This window comes from Armigeres subalbatus, chromosome 2, assembly GCF_024139115.2.
Source record: "Armigeres subalbatus isolate Guangzhou_Male chromosome 2, GZ_Asu_2, whole genome shotgun sequence".
NCBI lineage: Eukaryota > Metazoa > Arthropoda > Insecta > Diptera > Culicidae > Armigeres > Armigeres subalbatus.
In genome coordinates this window covers 131,916,469-131,929,044 of record NC_085140.1, presented here as the reverse complement: position 1 = coordinate 131,929,044, position 12,576 = coordinate 131,916,469, and the positions used below count along the sequence as shown (strand labels likewise).

At 39.7% G+C, this 12,576-nt stretch overlaps 2 protein-coding genes across 3 annotated transcripts in view; one reads left to right on the top strand and one right to left on the bottom strand.

Annotated features, from left to right (window-relative positions):
* LOC134210855 (mucin-3B-like) overlaps positions 1-12,576 on the bottom strand; it is a 75,492-nt gene that overhangs the window by 32,156 nt on the left and 30,760 nt on the right. The window lies entirely within an intron of this gene.
* LOC134215125 (CLIP domain-containing serine protease B4-like) lies at positions 5,015-6,399 on the top strand. Of its 2 annotated transcripts, XM_062694378.1 has the most exons (4): positions 5,015-5,161; positions 5,219-5,480; positions 5,543-6,180; positions 6,242-6,399. In XM_062694378.1, the coding sequence occupies exons 1-3, from the start codon at positions 5,098-5,100 to the stop codon at positions 6,153-6,155; spliced, it is 939 nt and encodes a 312-aa protein (XP_062550362.1). In that variant the 5' UTR covers positions 5,015-5,097; the 3' UTR covers positions 6,156-6,180; positions 6,242-6,399. The 2 variants fall into 2 exon arrangements, with proteins under 2 accessions (XP_062550362.1, XP_062550361.1); XM_062694377.1 differs by having other exon boundaries at positions 5,543-6,393.

Here is a 12,576-nt window from a genome sequence, read left to right as displayed (position 1 = left end):
CTTTCAACGAGTTTAGCACGGTCTAAACGTTGACCGATTTGGCTGAAATTTTATCCAGAGCATCAGGGCATCAAATAGAATCGCCCATCAAGAAATTTGAAAAAGTGTTTTGACGTAGAATTACTCTTTCGGTAAGATAGGGGGGTCATTAAAAAGTTTCAAATTTGGGACCTTCACGAAAAGAGGTCAGGAAGTAAAACTCAATAACTCAGCCGTTTTTGAACGGATTCAAGCGATTTTGGTATGAATCGTTCAGTTTACTCTCTAAGATTTTATACTATTGTAAACTATTGTATAACTATTGTAAACAATTGATTCAATGCATTTAACAATTGAAAATCCGATTTCGACAGGTAGTGTTAAAATTTTACTTTTACTGTGGCCATCCAGCATTGCACAATGTCAATGAGAAAAAATGTCCATAACGCGAATAAATTCAATATCTCGGTTCCCTTAATCGGCCCTTGATCTGAATGAAACTCAAAAGCGTTCAACAATAACATTTATTTTGCCTAATGGAGGCCTAATTTTGTAAAATTAATCTTTTTTGATACCCTAAAAACGAGTGAGTTATATGTATGTTTGATGCTTCAAGTACCATATATTTTATTGCATAATTCGAAACACGGCTACGTAGCACATACAAAGTGAAACAACAGACTTTTTTTTCGTGCGGCCGAGTCGCCGAGTAATATACAATTAATGTGACTCAAATTTTGAGTTAATTTATTTGTCAGTGCAGGGCTTAACTTTTATACCACTTTTTAGTGCCGTGTCGTTTTTCTCAGATGACAGAACGATGTTCCCTATACCAGTTAAACAACTTTGGCGAGAAGCAAAAGGGGGCCAACTTTTTGCAACGGTTTCGCTTCGAAGTTGCACTTATGTTATGTGACGTCAGTCCAGATTCACTCCCTGACCCTTAATCTAGGTCTATATGTCAAAGCCCAACTTCCGAAGGAACTGAACCGTTTGTTTGAGAAACTGTATATGTGACATTATTGGCCAAAATGAGATTTTTATATTCTGAATCCTCGTGCAAAAATACGTATTCTGGCAAAAAACACAAAAAAAAAATTGTTCAAAAAAGTATGATTTTTTTTCGTTTGATTGAGAAACTACATATTTACACGCACTTTAAAGAGCAATTATAGAGTATTGCTTGCAGTTTCTGCACTGGAAGTACCCCAGTGTGTTGAGTTTTGCTGAAAACTATTGATTTGTATCGAAGAAATCGAAAGATTCGGTGCAAAATTGTTGAAAAACAGTTTTTTGTTGTTTTGTCGAAATTGTGTGCAGTGCAGTTTCTCAAGCAAATGATACTCCCCTCAACATCAGCGGAATCTTTCTGGGGACACATTCCAATTCCCAAAATGAATTCTTCCTACCAGACCAACAAAGCCCAACTGATCTTCTTCTTTTTCTTATTCCATGACTCTACATTCCAACTGGAACTGGCCTGCTTTTCATCTTAGTATTCTATTAGCATTTCTACACCCGTCATTGCATGAGTTTGTATATTGTGTGGCAAGTACGACGGATACACTATGCCCAGGGAGTCGACAATGTTTCCCACCCGAAAGCATCCTAGACCGGATCGAGAATCGAACTCACCATCTTTGGATAGGCATGACTACACCTTTGCTCGCAATGCTAACTTGAGACCCAAGTGATACGTCACCTATATCGCCTCTACTTTCGTCTGGAACGGACCAGTACATCAGGCTTCCAGCAACCTTTCTAGTTTCCATGCTTCCTTTGAAGGTCAAAATCGGCCTCAATCGGAACATCAACGGTTACTGAAACAGCCTACGAATGAAAAATATTACGAGTGTCGTGCCGTTATCGAAGAAGTCAAGAGGATACAACGAAATGACTTTCTTGATTCCGTCATCTTGCCCAAACTGCCGCCGAGCTGTGGAAAGAAAAAACGTCACTCGCCCTCGCCAAGATTGTCACTCGTGCTGGCCAGGAGTAGTGGGAAGTGCTCTGGCCGAGACGGAATTGTCAAACTGTCAAACTTGGCAGGTACTATTTTACTATTATTTTCAAATTTCCATTAGGTATGTAAGAGAAACGTGTTGACGTCATTGTGCAATGGATACCCTGTGTATAGGTTACCCTTGGATTAAAAACCTTTCCCCTGCCCGCAAATAGCCTATTCCTTGACTTGGTAAATAAACCCTGGTTGACAATTGGCGGCTCAGCCACGCCCTCCCAATATTGAAGAATAGCGTCTCCTTCAGCCATTCCTCCAAATCTTGCTATCCTCTTGTGTTTCCAAGGTAGTCGAAAGGCTAGTCAACCGCCGTCTACGCGATAAGTTTGAATCCGACGGAAGATTCGGCTTCCGAAAACATACTTTCTGTCCTTGGTGCAGAAACGGGTCCTTCTCGCCGGTCTAGAAGATATCCTTCAGAATACCTTCGAGGAGAACAATCACGCTAACTTGATATCCTTTTACATGTCGCAGGCGTCCAATCGTACGTGGACACATTTAGTATTGCAATAACTTCTTCAGGGGACGTTCTTTTCAAGCCATCACCGGAAGCGTCTCGCCATGGCGATCATTTTAATCCTGGTCGCCTTGAACGAGTAATATCTGGGACACCGCAACTTTCCCGGTCGACTGGATTCAAGGTATCGATTCAAGCGAAGGTACCCAAAAAGGGTGACCTGACTGTATGCAATAACTGGCTGTGTGTCGTTCTCAAAGTTCTATGCAACGTTATCCTAGCCCGGATTCATGAGAAGATCGATGCGACTCTCTGGCGCTCTGGCAACGGCGCTCTGATATGCAGAGTAGGCTCAACGACCTTGCCGAGCGCTCCTCTTTGGCATGCTTATTCATCAACGTCAACAAAACCAAATCGTTGGATGTAAACACAGTGACCCCTTCCAGTTTCACAGTAGCCGGGCAACCAGTGGAGAATGTTGAAAGCTTCCAATATCTTGGTAGTCAAATGGCGTCAGACGGCGGTACCAAGATCGACATAGGCGCACGGATCAAGAAAGTAAGGGCTGGAAAAAACAGGCAAATAAGTGAACGCACCAAAATACGAATATTCAACTCTAACGTGAAATCTGTACTGTTATGCACTAGCGAAGCATGGTGGGTATCAGTTGTGAACACTCAACGGTTGCAGGTGTTCACCAACAGATGCCTGCGGTACATAATTCGTGCTTGGTGGCCTCATAACTGGATCTCAAACAACGAATTCCATCGTTGTTGTTACCAAAGACCAATAGCAACAGAAATTCGGGATCGGAAGTGGGGCTGGGTCGGCCACACTCTACGTAGGGACGAAAACGAAATCTGTTAACAAACATTTTGTAACCGTCTAAGACGAATTAAGTACTCTCCATTTAATTCCACCAGTTAATTTTCGTTATCTTTGCAGATACGTATTTCGACCACAACTGTGTGGTCGTCTTCAGTGTCTCGTACTTGACTTGAGTCGAGTCAAGTACGAGACACTGAAGACGACCACACAGTTGTGGTCGAAATACGTATCTGCAAAGATAACGAAAATTAACTGGTGGAATTAAATGGAGAGTACTTAATTCGTCTTAGACGGTTGAATACATTCCACTAAAAGAGCTAATATATTTTTCTGAAACATTTTGTACCTTTTTCAGAGATTTATGAGAAATTTATTGATCGTAATAAGAGCGCCAATAAAACTGAGCAATTAGCCATGGCGATGGCTGTCATAAATCCACTATAAAAATTAAATGAATCCAACAAGCATGGAAGTTGTTATTTGGGTAGGACCCAATCCGCCATAAGTTGAGCCACCTCAGTAGGGTTTTGCATGACTGCCAGAAAATGTGATTTTCGTATAATTCCGGCGGTAGTCCATAACGAAATCTGTGGGGTGTTAAACTCCGTCGAACATGTGATTTGGCGGTGTTCGAAGAATGGCGTTCTCCGATCTAGCTACGGAATTTCCTCCAGTATCCAAAACATCTGTTTCCTCAAAGACGGAGGGCTATATCAGCAAATTTATTTGCCATCGGGAGCCTCCCGAGACCCCAACCCAGGTGTAAGAGCTTTAGGCGGACGGTAGATTCAAGAGGCTTTAAGACCCACTATTACCCACTATGGTCAGCTGGATGGATGGGAGGTTCAAACTCCTTCAATTTGCTCCCCGCTAGTCTCGCCAGTCCTAATTCAAGATTGCCATTTTCTGAAAGACACCTACCGAAGTATTTAAAAAAAACTCTCGAATTTCTCCAATATCTGCCTTCGCGCCCGGGCAATAGTCCAAGATACTCTACATTTCAATATACACTGGATTCTGTGTTTACATGATTTACATTTTTACATTTACATTTTAGACAAATTGACATTTTACAACACTGTCTGGAAATACGAAAAAAACTGAGTTAACATACTAAGTGAACCGTTTGTTTGATAAACTGCATATGTAACATTTTTGGCCAAATGAGATTTTTATATATTCTGAATCCTCGTCCAAAAAATCGTATTCTGGCAAAAATACGAAAAAAAATTTGTTCAGGAATGTATGAATTTTTTTTCGTTTGTTTGAGAAACTACATATGTCCACGCACTTTGAAGAGCAATTGTGGAGTACTGCATACAGTTTTTGCACCAGAAGTGCCTCAGGGTGTTTAGATTTGCTAAAAACTATTGATCTGTATCGAAAAAGACTCGGTGCCAATTTGTTCAAAAACAGTTTTTTGTTGTTTTCTCGAAATTGTGTAAAATGGACTTATGCGGTTTCTCGAACAAATGATTCAAGTATAAGTAAGAACAAAGATCTACGAAAGAAAAAAGTAGAGTTACCTTTGATTTTTGTTTGCCCTGAATCGGCTTACAGCGATAAGTAATAATAGCTTATTCTGATTAGATTCACTCCATTTCCATAGCAATTTCCTTCACATCTACGCTGACCACAAAAAGCTTCGCGGATTTATAAACAATAATACATCACCTATCTTTTCCAATCTCTATTTATTTTCTAAAATAGTTGATAACGAACAGATTGTATTTATTAAAGAAGCTGAGAAAAATATGATTCATTGGTGCTGGGATTGCGTTTGGTAGAACGTAGCACTATTCAGTTCCTTAAAATGCCAACATCTACCAACATTACTAAGGAAGGATTGATATTCCTTGTGGTGTTCCTACATCTTAGTAAGTAACAACTTTCAAAAGGTTGTAATCTTACAAAGCTCATTGTGCATATTTTAGTCATCATACTCAGAGCGGAACAATCACATGGCGCTTTCCATCTTCCGGAACCTGGAACATGCGGAGTGAGTCTTGCGGACCGTATCAGAGGAGGAAATAAAACGGCCCTCAATGCATACCCTTGGGCTGCACTGTTTGGCGTGAAATTCGTTGGAGACACAACCGGTCGGATACAATTCATTTGTGGAGCATCTCTCATTTCGGATCGATATGTCCTAACGGCGGGACACTGTTTCAAAAGCATCGTTCCAGAAGAGCACAGGTTTCTTATCTGGATTGTTTTTAATCACTCTTAACCTACTCTAACACGAATCGTATTCGCAGAGTGGTGATCCGTCTGGGCGAGTGGGACATTGAAAGCGAGCCGGATTGCGTCGAGGAATTTTGCTCCGATAAAGCGGAGGATTACGAGATTGAAACCTACCGACGGCACGAGAACTATACATCGGACCCTACTCACAATGACTTGGCGCTAATCAAGCTGCCTCGCAAAGTCAGCTTCACGGAGTTCGTTTCCCCTGTGTGTCTTCCACTGTCCGAGCAGTTGCGCAACCAATCCGAAGTAGGGAAAATATTCACCGCCGTCGGATGGGGAACCACCGACAGGGAAGTGGGAAAGCCTGGATTTTACAAAAGTCGCTTCAAGTTGGAGGTCGATTTGCCCGGAGTCTATTGGGAAGCATGCCGGGAGCTGGTGCCCAGGCTGTGGCCTTCGGAGTTTTGCGCCGGGAATGGCACAGACGAGCAAACCTGTAAGGGTGATTCCGGTGGAGCGGTGGTTGCTCCGGAGAGCGACGGAAATTGGTACCAGTACGGGATTGTGAGCTATGGGTTTGCTTGTGGAGTTGGACCATTCAGTATGTACGCGAGGGTTAGCAGCTTTTTACCGTGGATAATGGAAAATTTGAGTGAGATGGATAAGGACACCGATGCTTGAAACTATCGTCCTAGAAAATGAATAGGTGATTCTTTTTTTTATCTTTATTAACGAGACTTTCAGCCCTGGGCTGGCTCGTCTCGGAGGTGATTCTTGTATATAAGTTATTATGGTAATGGTAAAGGGTAAACAGATCACTAGAAAGCGTTTTTGTATGAAAAAATCTTCTGGCTTTTTTAGTATGAGCTATATTAAAATGGGTTATTTGCATTGTCCAACGTTTCGACCTGTTAACCCAGGCCTGCCCAACCTTTTCAAGCCACGGGCCGATTTCCAGAAGGTCACTTGCTGGCGGGCCAGAAAATATTCGGTACATATTATTTATACATTTTCAAAAAAAAAAACAAATTATCCCACCTAACACCAGCACTAGAGCCTGTACGCTTAAAGCGGCACATGGTCCCTTTGGCGGAACCTGCTTGCGGATACATGTAGCTTTTTTAAAAGTTCAACAGAGCCCACTGACATAGTCTCTAATGCTTATTTATTTTTATCTTATTTATCTTAGTTATCTTTTTTATATCTTTATTAACGAAACTTTCAGCCAAGGATGCTAACGATCATTCAGTAATTTGCGTTCGATCATTTAAGGTTTGTCAATAACACATTTCAGTAGCTGAATTTCAAAATACGTTGTATGGCGGACTTCTAGTGCGAAGGTTTTTCTACAACTCTGTCTAATGGTTTGTTGTTTGAATTCCGCTAGTAACGGAGTTATAGCTATAGTTTCAGTAACTTATACTAAATGATAACAAAATTCCAATCATTTAGTTTGAGTTACTGCAACTAGCGCTCTAACTCCGTTATTAGTTGAATTCTAATAAGGAACCATTAGGCAAAGTTGTAGAAAAACCTTCGCACTAAAAGTCCACCATACAACATATTTTGAAATTCAGCTTCTGGAATGTGTTATTGACAAACTACTAAATGATCGAACGCAAATTACTGAATGATCGTTAACATCCTTGCTTTCAGCCCAAGGCTGGCTCGTCTCATACTTAGTTATCTGAAAATTTTAAATTTTATAACACTCTTGAAGACCATAATTGGCTCTACAAGAGTGTTATAAACCAGTATTAAACCAAAATGTTACTGGGGAGGTTTGGACAGAAAAAATAGAATTTCAATTAATTGGAAAACTTAAAGGCCAACGAAACTTCTTGTTCACCTTTGTTTTTGCCTTTCTCGTATACTAAGTATACGGTAAAGGCTATATGATCGCTCCAAAAACAAACTTTTTATAGAAGGCCCGGAGACCCATAGTGTTATATACCAATCGACTCAGTTCGACGAATTGAGGTGATGTCTGTGTGTGTGTGTGTGTGTGTGTGTATGTGTGTGTGTGTGTGTGCGCACAAAACGACGCAAAAAATGTCACTCATTTTTTAGGCACTTATCCTCAACCGATTTGCTCGCAACAAATTGCATTCGACGCAGAATCCTTTCCCATTGTTTCCTATTGAAAATTGGCCAGGTCGGACTATGGGATCGGAAGTTATGGCCAAAATACAAATTTATACGTAAAAGTCGCGTAAAAAATGTCACTCATTTTTCGGGCACTTTTCCTCAACCGATTTGCTCGCAACAAATTGCATTCGACGCAGAATCCTTTCCCATTGTTTCCTATTGAAAATTGGCAAGGTCGGACTATGGGATTGGAAGTTATGGCCAAAATACAAATTTATACGTAAAAGTCGCGTAAAAAATGTCACTAATTTTTCGGGCACTTTTCCTCAACCGATTTGCTTGCAACAAATTGCATTCGACGCAGAATCCTTTTTCATTGTTTCCTATTGAAAATTGGCCAGGTCGGACTATGGGATCGGAAGTTATGGCCAAAATACAAATTTATACGTAAAAATCGCGTAAAAAATGTCACTCATTTTTCGGGTACTTATCCACAACCGATTTGCTCGCTACAAATTTGCATTCGATGCAGAATCCTTTCCCATTGTTTCCTATTGAAAATTGGCCAGGTCGGACTATGGGATCGGAAGTTATGGCCAAAATACAAATTTATACGTAAAAGTCGCGTAAAAAATGTCACTCATTTTTCGGGCACTTTTCCTCAATCGATTTGCTCGCAACAAATTGCATTCGACGCAGAATCCTTTCCCATTGTTTCCTATTGAAAATTGGCAAGGTCGGACTATGGGATCGGAAGTTATGGCCAAAATACAAATTTATACGTAAAAGTCGCGTAAAAAATGTCACTAATTTTTCGGGCACTTGTCCTCAACCGATTTGCTCGCAACAAATTGCATTCGACGCAGAATCCTTTCCCATTGTTTTCTATTGAAAATTGGCCAGGTCGATCTTTGGAATCGGAAGCTATGGCCAAAATACAAATTTATACGTAAAAGTCGCGTAAAAAATGTCACTAATTTTTCAAGCACTTATCCTCAACTGATTTGCTCGCAACAAATTGCATTTGACGCAGAATCCTTTCCCATTGTTTCCTATTGAAAATTGGCCAGGTCGGACTATGAGATCGTAAGTTATGGCCAAAATACAAATTTATACGTAAAAGTCGCGTAAAAAATGTCACTAATTTTTCGGGCACTTATCCTCAACCGATTTGCTCGCAACAAATTGCATTCGACGCAGAATCCTTTCCCATTGTTTCGTATGCAACACTGGTCAGGTCGGACTATGGCTCCGGAAGCGCCGGCCAAAATACAAATTTATACGTAAAAGTCGCGTAAAAATTCTCACTAATTTTTCGGGCACTTATCCTCAACCGATTTGCTCGCAACAAATTGCATTCGACGCAGAATCCTTTCCCATTGTTTCGTATTGAAAATTGGCCAGGTCGGACTATGGGATCGGAAGTTATGGCCAAAATACAAATTTATACGTAAAAGTCGCGTAAAAAATGTCACTAATTTTTCGGGCACTTTTCCTCAACCGATCTGCTTGCAACAAATTGCATTCGACGCAGAATCCTTTTTCATTGTTTCCTATTGAAAATTGGCCAGGTCGAACTATGGGATCGAGAGTTATGGCCCAAATACAAATTTATACGTAAAAATCGCGTAAAAAATGTCACTCATTTTTCGGGTACTTATCCACAACCGATTTGCTCGCAACAAATTGCATTCGACGCAGAATCCTTTCCCATTGTTTCGTATTGAAAATAGGCCGGGTCGGACTATGGGATCGGAAGTTATGGCCAAAATACAAATTTATACGTAAAAATCGCGTAAAAAATGTCACTCATTTTTCGGGCACTTATCCTCAACCGATTTGCTTGCAACAAATTGTATTCGACGCAGAATCCTTTCTCATTGTTTCCTATTGAAAATTGGCCAGGTCGGACTATGGGGTCGGAAGTTCTGGCCAAAATACAAATTTATACGTAAAAATCGCGTAAAAAATGTCACTCATTTTTCGGGTACTTATTCACAACCAATTTGCTCGCAACAAATTGCATTCGACGCAGAATCCTTTCTCATTGTTTCGTATTGAAAATTGGCCAGGTCGGACTATGGGATCGGAAGTTATGGCCAAAATACAAATTTATACGTAAAAATCGCGTAAAAAATGTCACTCATTTTTCGGGTACTTATCCACAACCGATTTGCTCGCAACAAATTGCATTCGACGCAGAATCCTTTCCCATTGTTTCCTATTGAAAATTGGCCAGGTCGGACTATGGGATCGGAAGTTATGGCCAAAATACAAATTTATACGTAAAAGTCGCGTAAAAAATGTCACTCATTTTTCGGGCACTTATCCTCAACCGATTTGCTCGCAACAAATTGCATTCGACGCAGAATCCTTTCTCATTGTTTCCTATTGAAAATTGGCCAGGTCGGACTATGGGATCGGAAGTTATGGCCAAAATACAAATTTATACGTAAAATCGCGTAAAAAATGTCACTCATTTTCGGGCACTTATCCTCAACCGATTTGCTTGCAACAAATTGCATTCGACGCAGAATCCTTTTGCATTGTTTCGTATTGAAAATTGGCCAGGGCGGACTATGGGATCGTAAGTTATGGCCAAAATACAAATTTATACGTAAAAATCGCGTAAAAAATGTCACTCATTTTTCGGGTACTTATCCTCAACCGATTTGCTCGCAACAAATTGCATTCGACGCAGAATCCTTTCCCATTGTTTCCTATTGAAAATTGACCAGGTCGGACTATGGGTTCGGAAGTTAAGGCCAAACTACCTTTTTTGCCTTTCTCGTATACTAAGTATACGGTAAAGGCTATATGATCGCTCCAAAAACAAACTTTTTATAGAAGGCCCGGAGACCCATAGCGTTATATACCAATCGACTCAGTTCGACGAATTGAGGTGATGTCTGTGTGTGTGTGTGTGTGTGTGTGTGTGTGTATGTGTGTGTGTGCGCAAAACTACTCAAAAAATGTCACTCATTTTTCGGGCACTTAACCTCAACCGATTTGCTCGCAACAAGTTGCATTCGACGCAGAATCTTGTCCCATTGTTTCCCATTTTAAATTGGCCAGATCGAACTATGGGATCAAAAGTTATGGCCAAAATACAAATTCATACGAAAAAATCGCGTAAAAATGTCACTCATTTTTCGGGCACTTATCCTCAACCGATTTGCTCGCAACAAGTTGCATTCGACGCAGAATCCTGTCCCATTGTTTCCTATTTGAAATTGGCCAGATCGAACTATGGGATCGAGAATTATGGCCAAAATACAAATTCATACGAAAAAATCGCGTAAAAAAAGTCACTCATTTTTCGGGCACTTATCCTCAACCTCAAAATTGGCCTTATCGGACTATGGGATCGAAAATTATACCATTTTTTTTATGGAAAAATCTCTAAAAAAAAGTCACTCATTTTTCGGGCTTTATCCTCAACCGATTCGCTCGCATTAAATTGCATTCGACGCAGAATGTCTCATATTTTCTTATTGAAAATTGCCCAGATCGGACTATTAGATGTTATGGTCAAATTACTATTTATTGTGAAAAGAGTTCAAAAAGTCTAGCTCACTTTTTTAGCAATTAGACTTCATCTATTCCCCAAGCAACACAAGTTCAACAAATCTGGTTGCAGTAACCATATAGTGACTGTATCCGCTCATATATAAGTTACTGTGATTGATGCGCAATATGTGTGCTTCTCAGGTCGCTCGCAACAGATTGCATTCGACGCAGAATCTTGTCCCATTGTTTCCTATAGAAACTTGGACGGATCGTACAATTGGGTCAAAAGTTATGGCGAAAATACTAATTTTAAAACTACAAAATTAAATGCCATTTTTTGCTCTTATGCTAATCCGATTTGTTTGCAACAAATTGCGTTTGGGGAGAATTTTTTTTATGCATATAAACAAATATGAAAAATAAGACCAATCCCCATATTGGTGTTATTTTAGATTATTTAAAACCTTTTGAACGAACGAGAAAGGCACCATCACCGCTAGGTGGATTAATCTGGGTTTATCTTGGAACTCTCGGCATTCTGAAATATTTTGAGAACAAAATAAACCTTAAAGGAAGTCTAGTGAAACTCTATGATTCTAATCGAACTCCGATTTTGTTGCCTAATTAGTAAAGGTATGCGATAACACACTTTTTCCTAACGAAACGAAACGAAATTTGAAATGTTTATGTGGATTCGAAACGAATCGAAACGAAATATAGATTTACTTTCGAGTTTTCGAAACGATACGAAATCAAGGTCCATTGATTTCGAAATTTTACGAAACGAAATTTTAGAAAACTATATTAAGCTCTTTTAGTTGAATGTATTCAACCGTCTAAGACGAATTAAGTACTCTCCATTTAATTCCACCAATTATTTTCGATATCTTTGCAGATACGTATTTCGACCACAACTGTGTGGTCGTATGCGTGCTCGTACGAGACACTGAATACGACCACACAGTTGTGGTCGAAATACGTATCTGCAAAGATATCGAAAATAATTGGTAGAATTTAATGGAGAATACTTAATTCGTCTTAGACGGACGAAATTTAATTTTTTTTGGGTTTTTTTGTGTGGTTTTACATTATAAACGCAATTCTAATTTAACTTTTTCAAAGTTAAATATCTGTTTTGCAACCAATAGAGCTAAAATAACAGGAGAAGCAGAATATGATAAATTGCCGCGTTCCCGTTTGTATACTATTGGCGATAAGGCGATACCCCAGCATTTGCGTCGCTTTCAAATGAATTCATCGTGGAGCGAGTGGTCTTGAATTTGATCATTTTTTTATCAATTCAGTTTTATATCAGTAAGTATGTAAAAATATATAAATTGTTGTATGTTTTCCTTGTATATGTGTGTTCATATGAGGCATGCAAAAAGCTCACGACTCCGCAATGTTCCTTATACAATATATTGTACCATTTACTATTGGTACAGCATAGCTTAGCTTGATTAATTGTACACATCGTAGTTGCTAATCATGATTGGCCGAGAAA

Coding starts and splice junctions, on each gene's coding strand:
- LOC134215125 (XM_062694378.1), top strand. CDS start 5,098: ATGCCAACATCTACCAACATTACTAAGGAAGGATTGATATTCCTTGTG. Junction 5,162..5,218: donor TGTGGTGTTCCTACATCTTA/GTAAGTAACAAC, acceptor TGCATATTTTAG/TCATCATACTCAGAGCGGAA. Junction 5,481..5,542: donor ATCGTTCCAGAAGAGCACAG/GTTTCTTATCTG, acceptor TCGTATTCGCAG/AGTGGTGATCCGTCTGGGCG.